The sequence below is a fragment of the Cydia strobilella genome, chromosome 11 (assembly GCF_947568885.1).
Source record: "Cydia strobilella chromosome 11, ilCydStro3.1, whole genome shotgun sequence".
Taxonomy (NCBI): domain Eukaryota; kingdom Metazoa; phylum Arthropoda; class Insecta; order Lepidoptera; family Tortricidae; genus Cydia; species Cydia strobilella.
This window is the reverse complement of record NC_086051.1, coordinates 7,021,752-7,048,985: the sequence shown is the minus strand read 5'-3', so window position 1 is coordinate 7,048,985 and position 27,234 is coordinate 7,021,752. Positions and strand designations below refer to the sequence as shown.

Here is a 27,234-nt window from a genome sequence, read left to right as displayed (position 1 = left end):
TTGGAATTAAAAAATAAGTAATGGTCTTAAAACACTGGCTGTTACGTTTCTCCGATGGCTTGTAATTATTTTAAATGTCCCGCGAGGCGCGGACGCAGCGCCGCGGGCGCGCGTGATCGACTAAACTAAACCGTATTGAACCTAAACAAATTAAAATGGTAAGTGTCCGATTATTTTATTAAAAAATACTTAGCCGCAGTGCTAGCTTAGTATTCTTCTATCGCCAATGATATGACAACTTTAAATAAATTAGGCCCTATGGTTAGGGTTGTCAGATTTTTATATTGAGAAAAGTATTTGGCGGTTTAAAGGATCAAAAAATGGAGTATATAGAAAAAATAAAGTATTTCTTTATTTCTTACATATTTTTTGCTTGTTCTAGATTCAGTTTAAAATAAGTAGGTATTTTAGCATACTTTAGGTAGGTATGTATTTAGTATTTCATAAAGTATACGGAGGCCTAATATAGTAAAATACTATATATTATAGTGTCTGGCAACCCTACCTATGGTCGCCGTCGAATTGAGCCCTCTGAGAGGCTACCGCCTCGCGCTCCACGATCCGCCAATATGGGATCAATGTAATGGAAACGCACAGATCTTGTGCCATATTATTAACAATATCTAAAATAACTAAGTATCCATTAGGCCAAGTCCATTTTCAGTGAGACCTCTTGAGCCGTAATACCACAGATTAGGTATTAGTTCTTGTAATACCTACTTTCGGAAAACCCAGCGATGACTCCAATACTGTGAATAGAGACAAATAATCTACATCATTATCCTCATAGTCTTGACCGATTAAGATCTCATTCTTATGTTATAGGTAACCGCAATGCTTGATGGTTGATCACATACCTACTGATAACAATAATCGAAGTGGGTCGCGGTACCGCGCACTGTGTACTGTAAACCGTGTGCTCAAACCACGGAGTAGGATGGAGATGGCAAGTGGGCGTTCCCGTCTATCCGACAGTTAGTAGCGACCGACTCACTTTATGCACAGACTATGCTCAGTTGTTGTGTAAACTTCATGCTCGAATGACATTCACGTCGTACGTACGCTCGTCTAACAAAAATTGATAATTAAATTTAAAATGCCGTATTGTGCAGTATTAAGCTGCAGAAATCACAGCGGTTTAAAAAATCTTTCACGTGGAGGTATTTCCTATCACCGGTGGTTATTTATTTAAATATAATCCGATAAATACGAAAAATCTGTTTCTATTGCATTATTTACGAATGTTCGTTAAGTAAATCTATATTTTATCAGTTAGAACTTAGAGTTCACAATCCTTTGTCACTATTCTTTACGTTTATCTGGAATATTCGCTATCCTAAATGTCAAATAACTTCGCTACTCAGATGCTGCGCAATGTCGATATTTATATCGATAAAGTTAAAGTTACGATATTTCAAGTTTGATGTTTGGTAGTTCGGTAATAAATTATTATTTTAGACACGTTTCTAATTATTATTTGGGATAATCAATGTCTTAGTAAATATGGCAGCTCTGGTCATCAAGCACTAAGTTAAGTCGGGGTCATTTCATGGCAACCTTTCAAACCTTCGTATTCCTTTATATAAGTTTTTGTTTTTTACACCTATCATATTTTCATCGTTAATATAATTAGACTAGGTACTTAATGCACTTATGCGTACAATGCATGCAATGTGCCATGAATAAACGTTTTATATTTTCTATTTCTTTATTATTAATTATTGTAGGTTACCACAAGATGCCGATATTAAAAATAAATGGGTCAATGCTACTGGGCAAGAAAATTAGTTTCCGCAAAAATATAGCACCATTTGCTAGGAGCATTTCTTAGAGAAAGATTTCTGGGGATAAAATTGCCATACATCTCATCTAGCGTCCACACGCCTAAAACTTAGTTACTAATTTAGTAATTATTAGTGACATTCGGGCTCACTTAATTAATAAAAAGTGTTCCGTACCACGCAAACTAGCGTGAAATATTGGAATTTTGCCGCCCCCCTTCCTGATTTGATAGGTCACAATCTTACAATCAAATCAAGTGGGATCGATGAGCCAGTTTCATGTATGCTTTCACACCATACAATTAATTTGACAATTTAATCAGGTTGTCCCGTCTAGATTGGCCTTAAATGCTGCTACAAGTAAATATATTGTTAAAGACGAATACTTACCTATGTAAGTAATTGCAGATTTGTGATCACAAAATAACAGCAATACCGAGTTAATAGACCTTTAAAGAACTATGATTTTATCTGTTTGACTTTAAGATATATTTAATGTTCACATTAACAACCTAGTTGGTCAATTAATAAGAAACAAATTTCTAGTTAGATATTTGTTGTACTGTACTACATATTATTTTTCATACAATCACGATTATCACTACCTATATTATAATCATAAATAAAGTATCATCTAAATGTGTATATGTGTATGTGTACATACGGTAATGAAATATCAATACCTAACTGAACACACAAATATCGATAAAACACTCCGATTATACTGTCCCCTCCCTATATCGAATGGAACGATGTTCCAACGGTTAGCTACTCGCAGGCGTGTAGAGATCTCGAAAACACCAGTGTAACGTGACCGTGAGATCCGTAACAAACCATGCGTAATTAGACCTTACTTATACTGGTTTTTTAGCCCTTTTCTCGCCTGTAATAAGTAAGTGATTTTAAAACTATAAAATAACGCCATCTGGTGTTGAGTAGTTGTATTAGGTGAACGTTGAGCGAGCTTTTGTGAGATGAATGAGATAATGAAAGAGTCGTATGTCATATAGCTTTGACATTATAATTTAAACCGTCACTCATGTAGCCTACAGTTGATATTCGTTCGAGAAATGTCCACCGGTAATAACTTTTTGGTATGGAAAGTTGCTACGAATCAGAGCAATTTTGTAAGTGTGTGACGTATTTTAACGTGGCTATGAATGTGTGAGTTTAGCGACACTGGTTTTCATACTAAATAGGAGTCATTTCACATCCACTAGTTTATTAATTCGTGGCTCAAACGATTTTAATTACACACTTAACATTTTCTAATGTTCACGTATTACTAGATTCTGTTATCGCTCTTAGAACAACGTTATCTCGTTAAAAATATAAACGAAATTACTTATCGCTCACTTCAAGGCGGTCGGTGCGCGGTTTACAACTTACAACTGAATTCACAGTGTTGTTTCGAAATGTCAGATTGGCGGACTGAGTGGCAGAACTTGAAAATACCAGACATTGAAGAAGATGTGAGTACATTACTGAGTATTTAGCCCTACAGTGCTTAAGTATAGTTTATAATTGAAACCTCAAAGATAAGCCCGAGCGCACAGACTATTCGCTCGGTTATCATCCCTATTTACTACTAACTCCATATTTATTTCTCAAGTACGAACGCGAAGCGTGAACGCGAAGTAAAAAACGTAATACAACAATTGAAAAATAAAGTAAGCTACCAAGCTCTTGCCAAGTATATCTAAAATATTTGAAAAGGTTATGTCGAACCGTGTTTAATTTTGCCGAAAAGTACTCGATGCTCGATAGTTAACTAATGTGAGTTTAGAACCAATCGTTCCACTGTACATGAAACCCTAAACTACATACCCAATATCAATGATAAAAAACCGGCCAAGTGCGAGTCGGACTCGCGTTCCAAGTGTTCCGTACATTACACAATAGGGTATTTGACAACATTAAAAATATATAACGAATTGCTGTCATCCTGGAATATAATAAACTAATAAAGTATATTTCACTATATTTGAATGTAAATTATGTTTATTTTTTGGAAAATAAACAAAAGAAAATTTAATATTTTTTGAAATTTTAACAGGGACGTGAACGCTCTGTGATTGGTCAACGCTCGGATGACGTCACACGCGGGTAAACATTCTTGATTGTCTTGAGTGTTTTAACTGTTTTATTTGTATTTAGTTAATTTTAGTTATTGTTCCACAGTTTTCTGATATATTCCGATTTATCCGTATATCTAGTGGCACAATATTCATAAGAATCTCAAAATGGAGCCGAAATATGTGAAAGCTGATAGCGGCAACCTACCAGACATAGACGCATTAATGGTTGCACTTTTCTTTAAAGATAATACGGATTACTATGCTGCGGAACTTAGAAATGTAAAATCAGCTGTGTGAGTATACGTAGAAATTGTTTATTTACGAATATTTCGATTACGATGATACGAATACGTCGACGATATATTTGGGAGGAACGCGCGGAGATGAGACCCGAGTGGCGTCGTAACCTGCGGGAAGGCATGGCAAAGCACGACGAGCTCTGGTATGGAACGGAACGCCTGTCAAAGAAGAGGCGTATTTTCTTACTGCAAGAATGTTTTAAGTTTCCAAAGGCAACATTCGATATTGTTTTTTTAAATATACGATACACAAATAATCATAAATAACGATATTTAGATAAGAATAGTACAATGTTTTAATATTTACAATTGTTTCTGTCTTATAGAACATGCATTTGAAAAAAAAACTTTCATTGAAGTGGGTTCAATAATAATAACAAGATCTATTCTAGTCGAATAAAAGCTAGAAAAACACTTCTTCATAATGTCAATGCAATGATGTCACAGAATTAATAATATAAAAGTTTCGAATTCCGTTCCTTACTTGTTGCTTTTCTTATTTTTTCGCAACTGTATTAAAAAAACGTCGTTCGATACACGTGCGGAAATGTCATTCTTCACTCGTCCCGAGTCTTGCCACGAGCCGTATCTCGGTACTCGTGAAGTAATGACATACTTTCCGCACTAGAATCGAAATGTACTATTTCCATACAAGGAAAAAAAAATGACAGCACCCCTCCAAAAGAGCTTATTACACTATCCTAATTTAGTGACTAACAAGAGGGACGCCGATATACGTGACAAGCGATAAGAGATACATCCTATCGTTTCTCACGTATAGCGGCGTATAGGTTAGTGTAATAAGCTCTTAAGGGATTTTTTTTAAGAACTGTGTCAAAAATGTTGCTTTGACCTTCAGTATGCGTGTGCCAAATGGCTAAACTGTACCTACATCGATTTACGGTTTTTCTTTGAAATTAGGGTCGTACGGCTTCCACTATCATACACCCTCGGTCACTTAATTATCTTCAATTTTATGATTATACTTTGCTAAAACATAATTGTGACTTTTAGGTAAAAATGGTCACTTGGGTGTTACGTAACTTTTAGGTAGGGCTAACGCTAGCTAGCTAAAAAAACGTTACGGTGCGTTACACGGGGGGGACGAGGGGTCAAAAATCTTCGAAGATTGCGTTACGTTATATTTGAACGCCCCCAAATTTAAAAATGCCATATACCTCGCGAGCATAGCATGAAACTCAATAAATTATGGCTCCTCCATTTTGAAAATATTCCAACCTGGGGGCCTAGCGCGAAAACAGAAATTCACAAATTGCGGGGATCTATCTCTTTTACTCTTATTAAGACGTAGAGACGACAGAGAAAATGCCCGCAATTGACAAACTTCGATTTTCGCGGCAATAGCTCTGCTCACAAAATTTCACGAGCATCGGTTGAGAAGTGCGACCTGTAGAGGAGAACATCCGGACATACGAAAGCATTTTTGCCTAAGCAGAAACGGTGATCTTCGCTAACGGTCAAATATCTTCTACAAATGATATCGCATTTGAGATCGATACATTTTACTTTTTTAGTAAAAGGTCTATCGCAACTGCCCAAGCGCGGCGGTTACTGTTACCAGTGAACGGTCGGTCACGGGCAAGGCCAAACCTTAACAATCGGGCTTATAGGCACTTTTACTGAACATTTCATTATTTAACTACCCAGGACACACTCCAACTTTCATGTGAAAGTGTTTAAGACTATTGGGAAGACCATTAATTAGTAAAAATTAATCGCGTGTGTGCTAAAGTGAGTAAACGACGATAACAAACAGTTGAATTGGAGAAAGCAAGATGGTCCACTATTTGCTTCGAGAGATGCGATCCATCGCGAGGGCTTCGGTGGAGTCTAAGCAAGAAACGGTTGGTACCTATATGTACTCGTATTATTGCTAGGCTTACGTTGTTTGTTATTAAAGGTCGCTCTCGCTTTTATACTTTATCATGTCATCCACGGTAACGATACGATTACGATTTTATCGTCACGACACAAAAAAAACCAGCCAAGTGCGAGGCGGACTCGCGCACGAAGGGTTCCGTACCATTACACAAAAAACGGCAAAAAAATCACGTTTGTTGTAAGGGAGCCCCCCTTAAATATTTATTTTATTCTGTTGTTAGTATTTGTTGTTATAGCGGCAACAGAAATACATCATCTGCGAAAATTTCAACTGTCTAGCTATCACGGCTCATGAGACACAACCTGGTGACAGACGGACAGACGGACAGACAGACAGACAGACAGCGAAGTCTTAATAATAGGGTCCCGTTTTTACCCTTTGGGTACGGAACCCTAAAAAGTGTATTAAGCAGTTCTTCCTTTTTACAGTCTGGCAAAAAAGAGTAGAAATTAAAAAGTGGCAATACTCTAGTGTCGTCCCTTTCAAATCAATCTAAGAAAAACGGGACGACACTACAGTATTGCCACTTTTTAATTTCTACTCTTTTTTGCCAGACTGTATACAAGGATAGAGAGCCTACCGCCAACATCGAAAAATCGAAAATCGTTATCTGCCTCTATCGCTCGAATATGCAAGAGCGATAGAGAGGCAGATAACGAAAGTTCGATTTTCATTTTTCGCAATAGGCACCCTCAGAATTATTTTGCGTTCAAGTTATTATTTGCATTTAAGTCATGAAGGCTCTTAAATGTCGATTAATTAATAAAATATACTAATGCTTTAATTTTAAGAATTCCGTTATCATAAGTTAAATTAATAAATTAATTTTTCTTTAGTAGTGTGGTTGCGGAATAGCTATACCCGTAAACGCGCTTCTGTCACCGAGGGAACGCCCTCTGTTGGGCGACAAGAAAACTGTTATGACATTTAGAAACCAAATAGAGAAATAATATTTATTTAAATGTATTGTTATCATTTTTCTATCTCAACTGTGTTAATATACATATATAAGGCACGTGATAGTACCTATAGATCTTTCATAAAGTTTTTTTTTGCTTTGGATAGTATGTATTTCAAAGGCAGGGACAAGAGACACTTAACCTGAAAAATGTAACCTACTGACCAAAACACCAAAGAATATTAAATGCCTTTTATTTTCCGTATCATATTATGTCAATTAAGCATATTATGTTACGCTAGATCTGATACTGATTTACATTATTGTTACTCAAAGGGAAGCCAAAAAGAGTGTCCTAAGGATGAGGAGTTACTAAATACAAAACACTGTAGCCCCAAACGAGAAAACGATCAGAGATACGTTGAAGACATGGCTAATAATAACCAATTGAATGGATTATACCGTCCTAGGAGCGCCTTGGCTCGTGCATTTTATGAAAAACAAAGAAATGACAGGCATCTGCAAGAATTTGACCAAACTGAGGTAAGTCATAAAAGATAGTTTATATTATTGATATTGTAACTGTCGTGTTCCTTCAATTATCTATGTATTGGCCTTGATCATATTTTTAGGCTGAATAAATTTCTTGTCGGCTATTAAGTACTTATTTATTTACTTAGCTGATAGGAAAACCCTAGTTTACCTAAACGGAGCAATAATTGTCTAAATAAATTAAGTTTGCACTGAGCAGAATGTCTGCTAATAAGTGTTTTTAATTATCGTTTTAAAATAAAAGGATAAATGAGAGAATCTTACTAGGGCCAAACTCACTTGCGACTCCGGAAATTCAGCACACCCAAGTCTAGGCTGAGGCATTGGTGTTCTTTAAATTTTTACATATTTATACTACTACTAACTAATAGTCCCATGAAAGAAAAATTACTTTCATTTGTTGAACATTTAATTATTACGAAACATTCAATTTTATATTCGAATTTTAATTACAAATTTATATGTTGACCTATGGTTTGCTATAAAACTACAATGTGCAAAAATAGCCACATACAAAAATAATGAACCATAATAAACTATAAACTTTAACCCCCTTATTCATAAACGTCTACTAAAGTTGACAAGCGGCTAATAATCATATGTCCCTTTCCGACGTATTGGTATGATGGAAAGGGACAAACGTTTATTAGCGGCTTGTCAACTTTAGTAGTCGTTTATGAATAAGGGGGTTAGGCTGGTTGTAGATGAAAAATCAGTTCATAAGGCTAGTTATACAATACAACTATTTTCAAGTAAAGATATATGCGATAAATGTCGGGATGTATTATAAATTCATTATGCGCGATATAATCCGTTTTCATGCTTTAATTTCATGAGTAACTATAGCGATAACCGAAGACAATTTTATTTATGTTTTCAAAAAGTTGGTTATGTTGTTCTGGTCATACTACTGCACGCCATATTTCATTTATTTCAATTTTCCTAAAATGTCAAAGCAAATTCTACAAATTAGACCCTGTTTATTTAAAAAAAATAATAAAATCACTATAAACTCCCGGATTCTGATGAAGCCTGTACAAAAACATAGTGACCGCACATAGTCACTACATAGTATAAAACAAAGTCACTTTCTGCTGTCTGTATGTCTGTCCCTATGTATGCTTAGATCTTTAAAACTACGCAACGGATTTTGATGCGGTTTTTTTTTTATAGATAGTGATTCAAGAGGAAGGTTTATATGTATAATTTGTAAAGGTTTGGGCAAATTAGTTGAACTACCTGTGCAAAGCTGGGGCGGGTTGCTAGTTACTTAAACTTGTGTGCAACATTACATACTTCAACAATCCATTATGACTACATTTTTCTTTTTTTTTCCATGTGTATAAGTATGCACAAAAAGGGGTAAATGTTGATGCAACAGAAAAATGCACACTCATACTAAATGAGTATGGAGTTACCATTAGTTCCGATACAAGACCAGACAATACAACGGAGCCACGCCGTTCTATCGCCAAAATAGTGTTTAGTTTTTAAGTTTATGAAATTTATATGTATGTTAGTCTATTTGAATTGAATTGAATTTAAATAGCCTTTATTTCAGACAAGTGTTTTGTAAGTACATTTTGTTAGCATATATATATATATGTATCATCATTAACTTAAGAGTTATTCTCTTGTCGGTGGAGTATCTTCCAGCTTTCCCTATCCCACGCCAGCTCTTTGACTTTTTGATACGACACGGCCCCTACTTTTTCTTTCACTTGATCTAAAAAGCTGCGTCTGGGTTTTCCTCTACCCCGCTTCCTTCCTATCCGCCCCTCCAGGATAGTTTTAAAGAAGTAGTCGTGTCGTATTAAGTGTCCAATCATTTTCCCGCGTCTATTTGCAATAGTGTTCAGAATAGCTCTTCTTTCACTCACTCTTCTTAGCACCTCCTCATTCGTTATCCTGTCTCTCCAACTAATGCCTTCCATTCGCCTCCAGCACCACATTTCAAATGCTTCCATTCTCTTTCTATCTCTTAGGGTCATTGTCCAAGTTTCACTTCCATAAAGGGCTATACTCCAGATGTACACCTTAATCAGTAGCTTCTTGCTTCTGCATGATAAACGGGATTTCAATAATTGTTTCTTCTGGTTGAAAGCTTTTTTTGCCATAGTATATTGTATATATATCTAATTTCCATCTGTATGCCTTTTGTAGGCAAAGGCCTCCCCTGATTCTTTCCATTTATCCCTATCTTTTGTTATTGTAGTCCAGCAACCTCCTGCTGCGCTCTTAATCTCATCATCCCATCTTCTTCTTATTAGCTATACGGTATATGTAATATAAGCCTTGTTGCCTGAATTAAATTTTAAAATTAATAAATTATTTGATAAGTGTGAGTCATCTTACATGCTCCTTCTTATTGGTAAGTGATGTGTATATCTGTAGCAATTAGACATTAAAAAAAATATGATATAACACTTCGCATGGCAAAGTCCCACAGCAGGAATGAGAAATTGAAATTATATTATTGAGAATAAATTAACATTAAAATAACTGTTTTAAAAATTGTGTTCAGGTTGTATGCCAGCTTAAGGGATAACTTTTACTGCACTGATAAACAAGGAAGGATAAAGATTTCTAATGAATGTAAATGTTTGTTCTTTGGCCATACCTAACTATAATTTGTTTTATACTTTATTAGGGTTCCGTACCCAAAGGGTAAAAACGGGACCCTATTACTAAGACTTCTCTGTCAGTCTGTCTGTCTGTCCGTCTGTCACCAGGCTGTATTTCATGAACCGTTATAGCTAGATAGTTGAAATTTTCACAGATGATGTATTTCTGTTGCCGCTATAATAACAAATTCTAAAAACAGAATAAAATAATTATTTAAGTTGGGCTCCCATACAACAAACGTGATTTTTTGTGTAATGGTACGGAACCCTTCGTGCGCGAGTACGACATATGTTCTACATGTAGAAAATAGAGATTGCTTGTGGTGGATCCATGTTGATAAATAAAAATAAATAGGTATGATCATGGGACATTAATGATTTTATGTTTCTAGGATCATTTTTTTTATATGTGACGTTTTCAACCAAAAGGTACCACATTGTCGCTTGTCGATAAGGTTGATTTCTAATTGAAGCTATATGGAAATAGCGCCTTACTGACAAGCGACAATAAATACTCTTTTGGTTGAAAATGGCACATATTAAAAAAAATCACAAGAGTAATGATTTCAAAAAACCATTATAATTGGTATGGCATAATTATTTATACTTATTTGCTGAAACATAATCTTAATTTACAAAAGGTGAACCTAACGCCATAATAAGATTTAATAATAAAACGCATTTATTATTCTTTTCATGAGATTTATAATAGTTATTTGTTATACAAGGGTGCAAAGTTGTATTTTACCCGCGAGTGTTTCAACACACGAGAAGTAAAATACATTTGCACCCGTGTGTAACACAAAACTTTTCCCCTCACTATTGGCGTTAGATCATCTTCATCACTGGAATCACTAATTTTTTTACGATATTATAACAGAAAACACTAGAAATTCTGATTTTTACGTGAGTCGGTGAGAAGAACAGTAAAATTTTTGTTGACAATGTTGACATTTCTGTTCTGACGTATGAAATGTCAACGATGCGTTTTGAAATTGCAACGACTCAACTTGTGCGTTCAGAATTATATTTAACATCATTATAAAAAATCTAACGTTTCTTATGGAATTTTAAGGTTTATGACTTAAAATCATTAAATAAAGCTAAATTTGGTATTTTTTATTAGATTCTCAAACCATTTATTTAATGATAATTAATATCGAACGAACCATTATCATGAGCGTTCTCTACGTTTTGTTATCTGTCAAGCTACTTAAACACGCTCCATCCAAGGTCAAATTACTTTCCCCACTAGTGGATAAAACGCGTTTTTCCCCGCTTGTATTGAAGGATAAACGACAACTTTCCGAGCTAGTGAGGGGAAAAATATTTATCTGCTAGAAATTAAATTTAAAATGCTGTAAATTTACATTTAAATAGACATTGAATAACTTAAATAATGTAGGTATGTGCTGTATAAGCTTATTTAACTTCTAAAATAAAACTAAATTTATTTAGAAGCGGTGGTGGCAGAGTGGATATGACGTCCGACTTTCAATCCGGAGGTCGCGGGTTCAAATCCTGGCTCGTATCAAGAGTTTTTCTGAACTTATGTACGAAATATCATTTGATATTTACCACCAGTTTTTTCGGTGAAGGAAAACATCGTGAGGAAACACCTGCATACATCTGCGAAGAAATTCAAAGGTGTATGTGAAATCCCCAATCCGCAATGGCCTAGCGTGGGGCTATAGCCCGAAGCCGAACCCTCTCGCGCATGAGAGGAGGTCTGTGCCCAGCAGTGGGACGTATACTAGCTGAATCATTTATTTATTTTAATCCAAAAACTAATACTAAATGAAACTAAAATACAATACATCTAAATTTGGGCCCCTTTGGCATGGTGCAGAGGATGCTGGCAGATTTCCCCCTTGTATTGCGATACCTACTAATATAACAATAAGAATAATTTATTGAGAAAACCTTATTGCTAATGTTACATTATGCGTGACTTTTACATATACGTGTGCCTAAACTAGGAATACAATCCTGTATCTCAGGCAAAGAGATAATATACTAATTTAAAGAACAATAAAACAAACTACGCCGTAGCAATTCGCTCTGTACATGACTGTGGTGCCGCCCTAGTTATCTAAGTGGGCCTGAGTGGACGCTCGAAGCTGAGCGTTCGGCGGGGCGTGGAGCGTGGCGTCGGGCTCACAAGTAATTTGAGTAGCGTGCACTAAGGCCGCTCATATACGTTTGCATTTGTTTAACATGCACGCCGCACACCCCGCCCCGCTGCACGCCCAACTCGAGCGTCTACTCAGGCCTTACACTAACAGTTGACAGCTGTCTACTATTACTTGTGGCTCTGGGAGCTATAGACCTCGTGAACCCCCATGGTTCCGCCATTTTGAAAAAATCCAAAAACTAAATCTACTAAAAAATATATTATCGAACCTGGTCACAAAATTTCACGAAGATGTTGAGAAATGCGACCAGAGGAAAACAGTCGGACATACGAAAGCATTTTAGTCCTAGCGGAACTCGGACTTATCGTTCGCGCTTTGCGCTGAGTGAGTGATTCTATAAGACAGAAACAATTGTAAATATTAAAACATTGTACTATTATTACCTAAATTATTTGTGTATCGTATATTTATAAAAACAATATCGAATGTTGCCTTTGGAAACTTAAAACATTCTTGCAGTAAGAAAATACGCCTCTTCTTTGACAGGCGTTCCGTTCCATTCAGACAACTTATTAAGAACGGTTTTTCAACATTAAAAAATAAACGTGTTATAATACTTATAATGATGAAGAGGTAAGTAATAAAATATGAAATATGCATATTTTTCGTATTCTTACTTTAACAGTAGATTATTATGTTGATTACCACGTTTAAAGGGAACTAATATTAACACTCATCAATAAGTAGTCATGAATTGGAACAAGTAAAAATTTTAAAAAATTGGAAAAGTAAAAAGCACTAGTTCGCGAAAACCAATTTTCCGCACGCTAAACAGCCACGAAAAGTAGCACTTTTTGAGCAACTGTATTAAAAAAACATTTTACAGTACATATGGTACTGCTTTCTCGCACTAGTGCGTAAAAGAGCACTTTTCGTGCATATGTCGTAAGTTTAAAGGGCCATATGTACTGTAAAACGTTGTACGATACACGTGCGAATAGGTAATTTGCAACTCGTGTCGATTTAAAACACTCCCCGGGGTCGTGTTTTAATTTATCGCCACTCGTTTCGAATTTCCTCTTTTCCGCACTTGTATCGTAAATAACTATTACTGTACATATGGTGCTACTTTCTTACACTAGTGCGTAAAACAGCACTTTACGTGCATATGTCGAAAGTTTAAAGAGCCATATGTACTGTAAAACGTTGTACGATACGCGTGCGAATAGGTAATTCGCAACTCGTGTCGATTTAAAACAGTCCCTGCGGTCGCCACTCGTTCCGAATTTCCTCTTTTCCGCACTTGTATCGTAAATAACTATTAATGAAAAATAAAAAATAAAAACATTATCATCTTCCTCGCGTTGTCCCGGCATTTTGCAACTTGGCAACTAATTGACGTGGGCTCTAGTTTTTACGAAAGCGACGCCATGCCTGACCTTCTATCCCAGAGGGGAAACTAGGCCTAATTGGGATTAATCCGGTTTCCTCGCGATGTTTTCCTTCACCGAAAAGCGACTGGTAAATATCAGATGATATTTCGTACATAAGTTTAGAAAAACTCATTGGTTCGAGCCGGGGTTTGAACCCGCGACCTCCGGATTGCAAGTCGCACGCCCTTACCGCTAGCTAGGCCACCAGCGCTTTCAGGGAAGGGAAGGGAGTTAGAAACTGTCTAATTGGGTGTAATATTGGTAAGGCGCTAAATGTGTTAACATTATACAATCCATTATTTACGTAGATACACCTGCTCCCAAATAATTCTACAAGATATTAATTAATCATAGGTATAGGTATACATGTTTTATTTTCCTTAATAATTACGCATAGGTACCTACTACAACCTGGTAGGAGCTATTTCTGAAAAACTGAAATACGCCACCAATAATGAGCACAATTATTTGTAGTAATTATAACATTTTATAAACAAGTCATTCAAATGCCGACCGGTATTACGTCTCAGAAGCTTCCTTTATGACACGTGTAGTTCGCAAATCAAATCTAGTGAAATAACGGCAGGCTGGGAGCTTTGAAGGGCTCACAGCCTGATTGCCAGATCCAATTTTCCTCCTGTAGCCAATTCCCTCAAGCATCAGGTCGCCCGGGCACTTCTAGGCGCGTACGCAATCGACGCTCACGTGTACCTCCGTAACGAGGATATATTTGCGTATGAAGAACACGAAATACCTCTGAATTGTGGAGGGAATAAGGCATTCAACCCGCTCCTGCCCACCCCGAAAACGCCTCCCGCTCGCGACCCTTTTAACTTTCATCTCTGTCGAGTGCTCGGTCCACATACTTTTGTTCTATTTGATCAATGTTATTAAAATGTCGCGGGCTTCGGGATTACAGACATCTGACTATCGTATAAGCCGCTCAAGTGTAATAAGGGACTGGATTTCATGAAAGTTTGCGGTTTGAATTTTCTTATCTCGTTTATTGCACGGCCCTTGTCGTATTTTTTTGAAAATATAAAACGAATGGAAAACAAACGCTTTCAATAAATGTTTGACTAACTTGCTTGATTTGACAGGCCTTTCGTCATAAGTTGGATACTTTTTATACTATTCTTTTTCCAATTTTCTAAAAATATCGTTCAGTGGTAAGTATACCTACCAGTAGGTACTAATGTACTGTAGGTAATTACCGCTATGGTTATTACTCATTAGTATTTGAGACTATTACTCATTAGTCAATCACAAATCACAAATAAGAATACTAAAAAAAAATTACTCAGCACTCCCCTTCTAAGGGATCTTTTTTTAGATGCTGCGGGTCAAAAAAATAGTTTTACCTCTAGTATGCTTGTACCAAACGGCTAAACGGTACATCAATTCGCGATTTTTTTATGCGTTCAGCTTACACTATTATTGACCAGCACTGTTACAGGCAACGCGTCAGCGTCGCTGCATTTATAAATGCTTAACTTTAAGAAAAGAAAATTTTATTTGTGTTATTTGGGTATGATTTCTACTTGTCAAAATAACGTATAGCGGAATATAATAAGCTCAACGACGCGACTGAATAACGCGAGCGCTCACATTCACCACTCGATGCGCTCGCGTCACACGATCTCAACCGTCACCCGTAATCACTGCTATCCATTCTGTTAAAACCACCCGGGGTTAAATTAGTTAAGTAGACGCTTCCGCTAATCGGCCGGTTGGTGCCGGTCGCTCTAAATGGATTAATTTATACTTATGAGCGAGGACATTTTCGGTGTCACGCGAGGATGGGGTGATTGTGTTGTGATTGCTTGCGCTTCCTATGAAGGCATCCTTTATTAAACGGGTCGGCCTCGCGCCCGTCCGTAACATTAAAACTCTTTAGTATTGCGTTGCGCAAGGCGATAACACTTTGCGATACATTATCCACTTGCTTTCATAGTTCACCAATTGACGTTGCATTCTATTTAAGGAACTCTTTTGACATTGTATGTCACCTTTGTTTCAATTATTGTTTTGCGAATTTGAATAGGTGATACTGTATACTTACAAAAATGTCATGTATAATTTAAAAAAACTATAGTCCATCCAAACTGTTGCCATGTTTAAGCATTTTACGTCAAAAATGTGACAGTTACGTAGGAAGTGGCGCCCTCAATAATTTTCTACAATTTCTTGTCGGACTAAACCTAAGGTATATTACATGCTCATCAGAAGTTAGTGTTGTTTAAGGATACTTTTCTGACTCAGATAGAGGGAATCTTGGGCCAACATGATGGGCTAGGTATGTCAAATTAATAAATAAATAAATAATACTGTTATAATGCATCTCTTTTGTTTTTTACCGTGCCGTAGTGTCAGAAGTTTTAATTATCTTAATAACTGAAGAGCAAAGATTACATATTCCCCTGCTGGACTGAAGTCGGTGTTTACTTCAATCACATGCTCCTCAGCCATTCAAGTAGGTACGTTCATATTCCTATTTGTTTGTCGTATACCTAGATGCACCCCGATACCGGAGGCGTGGTGTCCACGTCCTAAGACACCTGAGTCGCACTGGGCGCATCGCTCACTGCAATCTGTACATTATTTCTCCATTGTTCGCGTAACGAGCCCCCTCCCTCTGAAGGCGCCACCCGTCACCCTCCCCCCTGTTCCCAGGAACCCCCCCGGCGGGTGGCTCGCGCCTTTCTTTTATCATTCCTCTCTTTATTTCCGAATGCAAATAATCCTCCACACGTGTGAGAACCGAAACCATTGTTCTCGCCTCCCGCCCCCACCGGGGACCTTGGTGACGCAATCTTTTTCTTCGGCATTTAGGCAAATGTGAGCATTATCAGCACATGACTCGTTACGTCATATTTTGAGAAAACTATACGAATCCAAGATCGCATACAACTTGTTAAGATGAGGCGACCGAAAACACTTGGCAAACAAACGTAAGAAAACATGCCTGTTTTGCTGAAAAACGCATTTATAACACCTTACCACCCTGTAAGTCGTAACCTCACCTCATGTTGGCTTAACATTTTTGTAATTAAATGTAACCATGACTTTTGACTACGTTTCTATGTAATAGTCATGTACTCTAAAACTCATTGCTCTCCCTTCCTCGAGATAAATGATAGAATTGCTTCTCTTAGTCGAAAAGTAGACGCTCACTTCTCATTCTACATATTTTCATTGCTCTCGACTATAGTTACAATTTTTTCTTCATAACTCATTATTAATAATCAACGTCTTATATATAAGAAGTAAACAATGGGCGGGCAAAGGGCTCACTAGGGCAGAGCGCTCGGGCCAGCGGCGGCGGCGCCCTACTTGCCGAGTGGAGGACAAACAGCTCGTTAGGCCTCTGCGGAAGGGTGGAGCGCTGACTCCCAAGAAAAACGCTAAGTGGGAAATCAATAGGTATTAGGCGCGATATCGGACCACCGTGTCACACCATGATGGATGGCAGCCCACAACTTCCCGCCTCGAATCTAATAATGACAATATACAAATTGACGTCCGCGACCGCTTCCGAAACGCGATAGTGCGCCCCTGTCACCACTCACATTATGTAAACAAACATGAAAAAACGGATCGGTCGCTCTCAATTTCAGTAATAGAAATCTCAATTACGGATATGTTTTTTGCGTCGCCATCTATCATGCGGCGTCCTCAGAAGGCTGCTCCCGTGTGAGTCAATCGTCGCATCGAATAATGGCGTCGCCTCCGTGACGTCTCAGAGCGCGATATTGGAGAGGATCGACGGGCGGGAGTCACTCGCGCCTCTACATATTGAAAGCTATTCGGAATTTGCAAATAAATACACATAGGTACATGCACGCCACCTTAGCGCGCCGCCGTGCGCGACACCTCGCGCATCACTGGTGCCTCTAATAAAATTGAAATCGCATTTGCTCACTCTCTGAGACCATCCTTCTTTGATATTGGAAGCCTCAAACCTATATTAGTTCTGAATTTCAAATAGTGCCCCCTTTACGAACTTGGGCGGCTCACATTCTAATTTCTAAGCTGCCCGCCCGAAGTGGAAATGGTGCCATTGAAAGGGTTTTTCTAATTTCGTTGTCTACGAATATGAGCTCAAAGCCTTAGCGTGAGGGTGGAATGAAACTAGAAGAGATTTCATATTGATTTGGTTTGTGGTATTGTCTGTCACCCACCCACATTGCAAGCATGATTCTGGCAAACGCACACAAACTAAGTTTCAGTACATTCTTTACCTTTATTTAGAGATCTTGCTCATTTTCATGCACCTTCTTAACCTGCACAGTGACAGGTCTAGATAGTAATTTTCAGATTTCACTTAAAATAAAGAAAAAAACAATTGATTAAAGATAGAGACAGACAACAGGCGGTCTTATCGCTAAAGAGTGATATCTTCCAGACAACCGTTGGATAGCGGAAACAGAGATAAAAAAGAAGAGTTGGGTGATGCAAAACTTTTATGAGGCCTACTTGAATACATACAATTACAGTAAATAAGCATAGTACACAGTATACAGGTACCTACACATATTAGAAAATACAAATATACATACTTATAAATGTATAAAAAACAAACCGATATATAACTAAATACAACAGCTGCTTAGCCTACATATGTCAGCCACAGAGTGAAAAATAATAACACTATGGGAGAGAGAGAAATGTTCTTTAAGTATGTAGTTTTTCAAATACCTACATGAAAAGATTGAGCGCGCCTAACATCTAGAGGTAGAGTTCCAGAGTCGAACAGCTCAAAGGAACTGTTGTAAATTTTTGGAGAAGAGGATGGGACAGAAAGAAGCAATTCCAAAAATGTGGGTCGTGCCGCTCACGCATCGGCCTTCACAGTCACCAAACCCGTTGTATAAACAGCAATGCATAAATCGTCTACAATAGACGCAAAGGCCTGTGATGATGTGACAATACTTTCTTCAACTCTGTTCATCCAATGGGAAAATTATGTGAACAATGAATAACTTTCAACAGGTTGTAATCAGGGACCGGACAACCCTTTCCGCGATAAAACCCTTTCAATGGGCGACACTTAAACAAGGCTAACACATTGAAAGACTTTCCCTTTTGAACTGCAAGCCCATTCATACCCTTACCTTTGACTAACCCTTACCGAAAAGCTAACCAAAAATAAGGCTAGCTCTTAATAAGGGTTACCCTTATCTTTAAGCGCTTTTTATAAAGGTTTCCCTTTGCGTGAAAGAGACAGGATTAGTATATATCTACGGTAGTGTATGAAAAGGAAAGAAAATACGTGCCTAGTCAAAGAACGCCGCCGTCGCCGCCGACGATCGCTCGGATTCGAAGTAATGTGTGCTTTATGAACAAGGTAGACGACTTAAATTAGCACGCTTATATGCTAAAAGGGAAACCCTTTATAAGGCTAACCCTTATAAGCAATATGCAAGGTGTTGGTGAGCGGATGATAAGGGTTTTTTAAGGGTATTTGGGCTACCGATTACTCAAATGTGGTAGCTTTATATAAGGGTTTTTAAAAGCAAAACAAAGGGTTTCGTCTGGCAAAGGGTATGGTGAGTTAAGCCTTATGCAATACCCTTATAAAACCCCGATAAGGGATAGCGGGCCGGTCCCTGGTTGTAATACCGAGGCAAACAAGATCATTAGATCACAAAGGGGCGTTACTTACTACACTTACTACCAATACTGATATGGGTCAAGTGATGACCACCAAGATTAAACAAATATTTACGTTACTATAGGTATGCTATTTCTATGGTTAGTCTATAAAGTAAGAAAGTGACTTGTTTTATTTTATTTTATAATGAGCTTATATTGTCCCACTGCTGGGCAAAGGCCGCCCTCTTATTTCTCCACATATCCCTATCCCCTGATAAGACGTAAAACTGTCGTGCACTTTATTATGTAGGTAGTCTTACTAATAACTTAATTAGAGCGCACGTAATATTGGTGCGGTCGGGTTGGAACAACCGGTGCCAGGACAGGGTACTGATTTAGAGCGGCGGCGGAACAACGTCTAGCACGTCAACTGCGGCGCTCACCAGCCTAGTTAGAAGGCTTACTGTCCACTCACCAACACGCACTGGACGAGCGTGGTGGGTTAACCGTCCAAACCCCTAATGTTAACTTAAGTAAGTTATTTAATTTGAAATGAAGAGGCCAGCAAGAGCTCAAGCTGTTTTAATGCGAACTACTTCCGCGATGTCTAGTCTTACATGAGATTAAGCCGGGGTGGCAGGAGAGTGTGGGGGGTGTATTTATGTCACCTCGGGGACACGAGCGCTCGCCCCTCTCCCAATTATACCGCAGTAAAAGTCATAAAAAGACACCCGAAGTTTTTACACAAACCAAGAAGAGGCTCACGCGAAATTAAGAGGGGCGCCGAAATGTGAGATGAGCATGAATTTTTGATAAGCCCAGATGATGGTGCTCCGTTTATGATGTCTTATGGCGGTTAATGCTCGCGGAGCACGCGCTCTTTGTTTGCTCGGCTGAATCTTTGATGAGTCCGCTTTATTGTGCCCGCTCTTTCAAATAATTAATTACTATCCGGAACACACCTTCATGCCTCTAGTGACCATGGCTGGAGGGGTGTGTATCTTTATTATCATATCTAATGTTCCATCCTGCATCGTAAAGGGAACTCAATATGTAGCAGACTATAAAAAGCATGCACAAACACAGACTTAAATCGATAAACTGCAATTACGTACTTGGATACAGCACTTCAGTTTTTTATGTATTAAATATCATTTTTAACAACGGGTATTCTATAAACCCGACACATATATATTTTATTTATAATGTCATTGCCTTATTGCGTACTTATATGTAACTTATGATGACTTTTAGATGAAAATAATACGTTATTATTATGGGTAGAATCCTATACGGGTACGTAAAGTCGATCGTACTTATTCAGTAGATGGACGCCATAAATTATACCTTTAATGCGATTTATGTTTACGAAAGCAGGTCGAAAACGACCTGAGACCTGGTTAACGCAAACAATGATTTTTGTTTTGTTTACGCTTTGTATGGAACAATACATTCTTACGTTTAATTTCTTTTGGGCCCCAATTGATTTCTTTTACGACCGTGTTTATTGAGTTCGCTCAAAACTCGAAAATGGCAATTGTATCGTTGGGGCTCCAAGCCGCGGCATTGCAGTCTGTACCGCTTTATCCTCTCAAGCTTAAGTTTTTCTAGACTGTAATAAAAATCTAGCGCAGTTCAAGGCATAATGTGTTCGATGCACCCGTAGCCTCGCCAGATAAAGAGGCAGCCTGAACACAATTCAATGTATAATTCATACGGTGAAAACACTTATATTAACGCGTTGCGTATCGCCTGTATCGCTACGCCATGTTTGTTATCGCTACTTTATGTACAGACAGCTGGATTAAAAATTATAATGAGTGCTACTAGAGCATCGGTGTAATAAGATCCTTACATTAACATGCTGTTATAGTATTCTATTCTTGGACATGCCCATTACGCCATCTCTGCGTCACACAAATCTTAGTTTCTTTATCCATTGGACTGAAAGACGGCTGTAGGAGTATAACTCGTACTAGAAGTGACGGGACCCTGACAACAAAGACTAAGCTAATGAAACTAGATAATGTTCTACCTACACATTTTGATTCATTAGTTCATTAAAGAAAATTAGTTTTCGAAGCAAATTTGATTTAAATTGTACTATCGTTTTATGTTCTAGTAATAAGTACTAAAGTCTCCTGAGTTAGATATCATGTTGTTATGGATGATTTAAAAAGCCAAAATAATATATCGCTTAAAACGCATCACAGTTTCGAGAAAAATGGGTACTTGTTTAATTAAACTACCTAAGCAATTTCTGTGTCAGTTAAGGTGTCCGAAACTAGACTAATAAGAGTGTCTCGTTACATTCACGTCCGCGTAAAGTCTCGTATCGTGCACACACGTCGTAAACTTTGAGCGGAAGTGCGGCGGAGGTGTCACGGCACCAAGGGTATGGACCCGTGGACCCTTGAGTATGTAGGTACCTGCTCTGCGTGCGTGCCGGCCTCCGGTCCTCGGAGCTAATATGATTATGACAACGCTACGTGCCAACCCAGCGCCGGGAATCCTCGCACAAATATTCATTAATCTTTCACGGGCCGACGTCGGCCGCGATGGAGATTTAATCAGATTAAGGATCATCTTTTTTGCGGGAAAAGTCATGCCCTTTTGTTGCTAGTCAGCCGTCGCTCGCACTTTTGTGCTGAATTTATGACTGGCGACGTTTGTCCTGAATGTGAATTGTTTAGGCTTTCTCTTCTTACTTACCTAATTGTTAGTAGTACCTATGGTTAGTCGGCGTGTGGCGTGTTAGGCGCCGCGGTGGCTGCCGTATTGGTTGCTTGCTCTGACACTGCGGCCCGCGCCCGTGCGCCACGCAGTCTGACCCAGACCGAGGCGCCCGACGATGCGCTTTATGGCCGATACGAGACGTAAATAAAATACCTATACGGGGATACGACTTTCACGGTCAACAACTGTAAAACGCTTACTTATAGAAAAGTATTCGGAGTAGAAGCAGTAGAAAAGTATCGATAGTGTTCGTCCATTTAATATTTCCAATTTAACACTAAATACGATTTGAAATTTGAAAGAATCGTGCACGAAAGCATATTCCGAGCAATAAATAGAGTAATCGACTGCCTTCTCAAAAATGTTAACACTTAAATGTTCGTGCGGCAAGCAGTCCGTTTGATTCGTAGATAGGGCGCTGAAGGCCGGATAAAAAGTAGAATTAAGCGCGGCGAAACGCGCGTAAAATTATTTTACCATTGTATGCAAATCAACGCCGCCGTGATTATTTTATTTCCTAAGAGTCTCTGAATATAAATCTCGATTAAAAATAAACTAGTCTGCGAAACGGCTCTTAGTTGATAGGTGTTTTAATAGGCCATTAAGCGCCGCGTTTAAATTTCACCGAGATAACTTTTTCTATTGATTTGGCGCAGACAGAAAAATAGCCGAGTTGAAGCCCAATAACGGACTCAGACATACAAGAAAAGTATGAATGAGTAAATAAATACACGAACAGTTGACAACACCGAAGTTTGCGGACGTTTACAGCTAACAAAAAGGTTGTGCGTGCGCGTCCGCCGAATGTGGAAATACCTGTGCACATTTTTGATGAATCCCACTTCTGACAGCTACGCTGTCTTACCAGGGACCGATGTTTATTTCGATAAAAAACATTTCTTTCCAATACCTAACGGAAGATTTTTATTAGAACAGAACATTATGCTTTTTGTCTTATACCTATATGATGCGTCTTTTTTAAATAATTACATTTTTTTTACACAACAGAAATTGCCACCCCTCACCACGTAGTAGGCAGTTCAAAATACTTTTAAAATGTCCCAGAGTAGAGTAGACACGTTGCCTTTTTCTGCATTCTTAACGATTTACATTAAACTATTAAGCGGAAAGGTCCGGGTAATCGTAACATTCTTGACACCCGAGCGGGATTAAACGGGCGGCCATCTTGGATATAAACGCATAACTCATTTATTAAAAGGAGTCGCTTCGGTCCCTGCGGCGCGGCGTGCGGTGTCTAATGAAAGTTGTGCTGCAAAAACGTAGCGTCGCCGGGAATGTGTCGCCCGCGCGTTCGAAGACGTGTACAGGCTATAAAAATACCAAATGTAATTCCAAACCCTTACCGAGCCTATAGGAAACGAAGGCTCATGCGATCCAGTATAAACATTGTTCCAGTTTTAGCAGATTTGTTGCTAAACCCGAGGGCACGTTTCAATGGATCGCCAGAGAACCTGATCCGCTTGCGATTGCATAGCCTATGGGAATATTTATCCGGACCGGCCCGCGCCGACCCGCGCCCCTCTCCATTTCTTTTTCAATCAATTCAATCAAAGGCTTCCATATTCGATTCCCGTTTGATGGCCGAACTGCGTGATATTTTAGACGGAGACGAGTAAAACTCGATCCACCAATTAACCGGTAGATCCTATGGGATGTAATGATGAAACCAAAAACCGTCGATTCGTTAAAATAAATTTACTCCCGAAACGACTTCTAATTTCCGACGGCGCGAGAGTTTAAACGGCTGCTTTTTGCCGCTGTTAATTTCAGCGGACAATGGGTGGAGCGATCGCCGAACGCGTTCGGACAATCGACACTCCATTCTGAGCGCACTTAATTGCTCCTTTTGCCATTGAATAATTTCCATTCCAGCGCCCGCACATAATGAACGTTTGCTTATTTCAACAATTTTCCATTGGCAAACAACTCTATCACACTGATCTTTCCTGGAATTTAATTGTCGACCAGGCGGAATGTTTCGATAATAGGCTTCAATGAAAGTGGGATCGACTTAGAACTGACCCATAGTTAACCTGGAGTTATTTTAACAGTCGAGCGCTTGGGTGGTAACGAGCGACGATATTGTCTCGAGACATAACGGCTGATTTTACGATCAAATCGGCCCAGTTGGTGCTTAATGTAGAACCAGTTTAAATACACTCGTAAATCTGGCGCGCGCGTGCCCACGCCTTGGATGACGGCTCGTCTGCGGCGCGTGCGGCTTGACAACTTTGACAAACCTGATCCGGAACCGAGCTTTATCAATAGCATGCCCTAGGTTTTAATTCCACACATGGCTTAGTTAGGCCCGGCCAACCAGTTGATCAATTCTGATTGAGAAAACTACATTAAAATATTTTTTAAGAAAAAAAACCGACTTCAATAGGGGATGGCGTTGAAAGATTATTGTTGATGGTACACTCTTAATTCCAGACAATGAAATGATAAAGCATCTTTTGCCTATATAATTATGTAGAAAAGAAGGTAAAACCACCCACTGTAAAGGTCACCGTTCTAACCTAACCTAACCCACTTTTCTGATAGCAGTTCGGTTCTGTGAGGATCGCAGTTCTGGGTCTGGGTTCGGGTGTCCAGGTTTGGGTCCGAGTCCGGTCTGGGTCCGGATCCGAGTCAGAGTCCAGGTTCCGGGTCCGGGTCCGAGTCGGGGTAAAATGGGTTCATGTCCAGATCCGGGTCCAAGTTTGGATCTGTGTCCATAACGAAGAGAACAAATCGCCAAACGTGAACTATGTGTCGTTGAAGAGTTCCATTCTGATCATCATCAGCAGTTCCACTTCATCAAATGTCTCTTTTTTAAATGTAAATGCTGGATTTGTTGACGAAAATACAAAAATCACTATACCTAAGTATGCCTTTCACATTTGAGGAGTTCCCTCGGTTCCACATGGTCCCATCATCAGAACTCGAGCTTGACAAAAATGTGTCTTGAAAACTTAAGGCTTGGCCAAACACAAGGCACGACGCAGCGCCGCGGTCGCGCCGCGACCGCCGCCCATGCTAACAGGTTAGCGACGTCAAACAGACTGCGTCCCGCCGGCATCGCGCCCCGCGCCGCGCGGCCCCTTGCGTCCACGCGGCGCAGACACGCGCGCGGCGCGGACGCGGCGGCACGCTGGGTCACATCAGTCGGACATGAATGAGAAACCCTCCGCGCGCGCATGCTGCTGTATCGGGCGCGAGTCACGCCCGCATCGCGCCGCGTTCGCGCGCGCGTTGAGGGCGTGTTAAGAGCGTGTCAGATTTATTGATTAAAGATATAGTAATATACTTTATTTAATTAATTAAAATTAATGAAATAGGCAATAAGAAGGTAATGCAGTATTTAATTAAGACCAGTTAGTTACTGCTTAAGGTAATGTATGTATTAAGGGGATAACTAGTTATCTACAAGGTTTGAATATGAAAACATGAAAAGTGTAAATATTATTTAATTATGAAGTAATATATTTGTGATAGCGGATATAAGTAAAAGTATATTGTAGACTTACTAAACATATAATCGATTTACATAATCGGCTCCATTACCAAAAATCTTAATATTGTATTGTTAAATTAGTCAAGTAAGTACGCTGCGCAATATATTGGTGGCTTATTATTAGTACTGGCTACCCTAACGTACATACTTGACATAATTTAAAGCAGTAGTAAAACTAGCAAGGGCTGGTATATCATATATTACACTGTAATCAGTTGGAATATACGTTACGTAGTAATTACTAAAAACTCATTTAAAATCACGCTTATTAGGTCATCATAGGTCACATTGAAGATTGTAACGTACATACCATCAGACTATAATAAAAGCAAATCACACAGAAGGATATAACAAGTCATAAAAATCACAAATAATAGAAATATAAAATTGACACTTAACTTGGTTCCTCGTCGTTAGCACTCCAACCGAGAAGTGCCTCACAATTGTCAGACACCCGCTTATATTACATCAGGCTTTACCCCTTCCACCACTTCTTGGTAGGAGAAACAAAGTACGATGTTTCCGGCACATCCGGTTATCGTAATAATCAAATGTAGCAAATACAATTTATATGAAAATAAACCGATTAGTAATTTAGGAAGGCTCATAATAAATAGATTAATTTATTATTAGCTTAAGACGGAATAATAAAATTGTCATCTAAGACTACCGCACATCCGGTTAGCGTAATAATTGAATTTAACAAATGTATTTGCTACATTTAATTTTAATTTATTATAGAATAATTAACGCAAACTAATACACATTTAATCGTGGCTAATTATTATTAGTAGTTTACGTTACTTATGTTCTGACAGTTATGGTCACGAAATATACATGAAAGGTAGTTGTGTTATTGGCTGTGCTAAATTATTATAATTTATATCGATATACGGATTACCTTAGCAAAAGTGAACTTTTTCGTGAAAATGTAAGTGTGATCGTTGTTAATAATACGTATCTCACAAGCGCGAGGCCGGCGCGATCCGCGCGCGACCTGTTTGAACAGGCATCACGCGGCGCGGACGCGGCGCTGCGTCGTGCCTTGTGTTTGACCAAGCCTTTAACTTGCTTAACAAACACAAAGAAGAGGACAAATCGCCAAACGTGAACTATGTATCATTAAAGAGTTCCATTCTGATCATCATCAGCAGTTCCATTTTATCAAATGACACTTTTTTAAATGAAAATGCTGGGTTTGTTGATGAAAATACAAAAATCACTAAATAATAATAAAAGAATTTTATTTCGGACATAAATCCATAGTTGTTAGTTACATAACATTAACTTATAAAATAGTGTTAGAAGAATTACAAAACTAATCTTAACCTACATACCTAAGTATAAATTAACCTATTTTACTGCAGTGTGGAGTTTTGTCCACTGCTGCAGCAGAGGGGAGTCCCACCTATCTAACAACGCCATCATGATACTGTTAGCGCTGCCCCGCCAGCGGCTAAGTAAAGAGGCGCACCGCTTTCGCATGATGGCCGCAAAGCCGTCGACTTGCGCCTCCGCAAACATCCCGGAGGCGCTACAGTGACGAGGCAGCCCCATCAGCATCCTGAAAGCGTTGTTGTATTGCACTCGTAGGTCGCTGTACGCCCGCTGCGTATAGCTACCCCACAGGCTGCACGTGTAGAAAGACTGGCAGTAAGCTTTGAAAAGCGTTACTTTAACTGC

At 38.8% G+C, this 27,234-nt stretch overlaps 1 protein-coding gene across 3 annotated transcripts in view; it reads left to right on the top strand.

Annotated features, from left to right (window-relative positions):
- The first annotated feature begins 3,152 nt into the window (after positions 1–3,152).
- LOC134745455 (protein-L-histidine N-pros-methyltransferase) overlaps positions 3,153–27,234 on the top strand; it is a 92,477-nt gene continuing 68,395 nt past the window's right edge. The window contains exons 1-2 of one of the 3 annotated variants that reach the window (XM_063679498.1): positions 3,198–3,253; positions 7,296–7,502. In XM_063679498.1, coding sequence (XP_063535568.1) covers positions 7,389–7,502 — 114 coding nt within the window. In that variant the 5' untranslated portion in view covers positions 3,198–3,253; positions 7,296–7,388. Of the gene's footprint in view, positions 3,254–6,980; positions 7,503–27,234 lie in introns of those variants that run through there. The other 2 variants (XM_063679499.1, XM_063679497.1) reach the window with 2 other exon arrangements.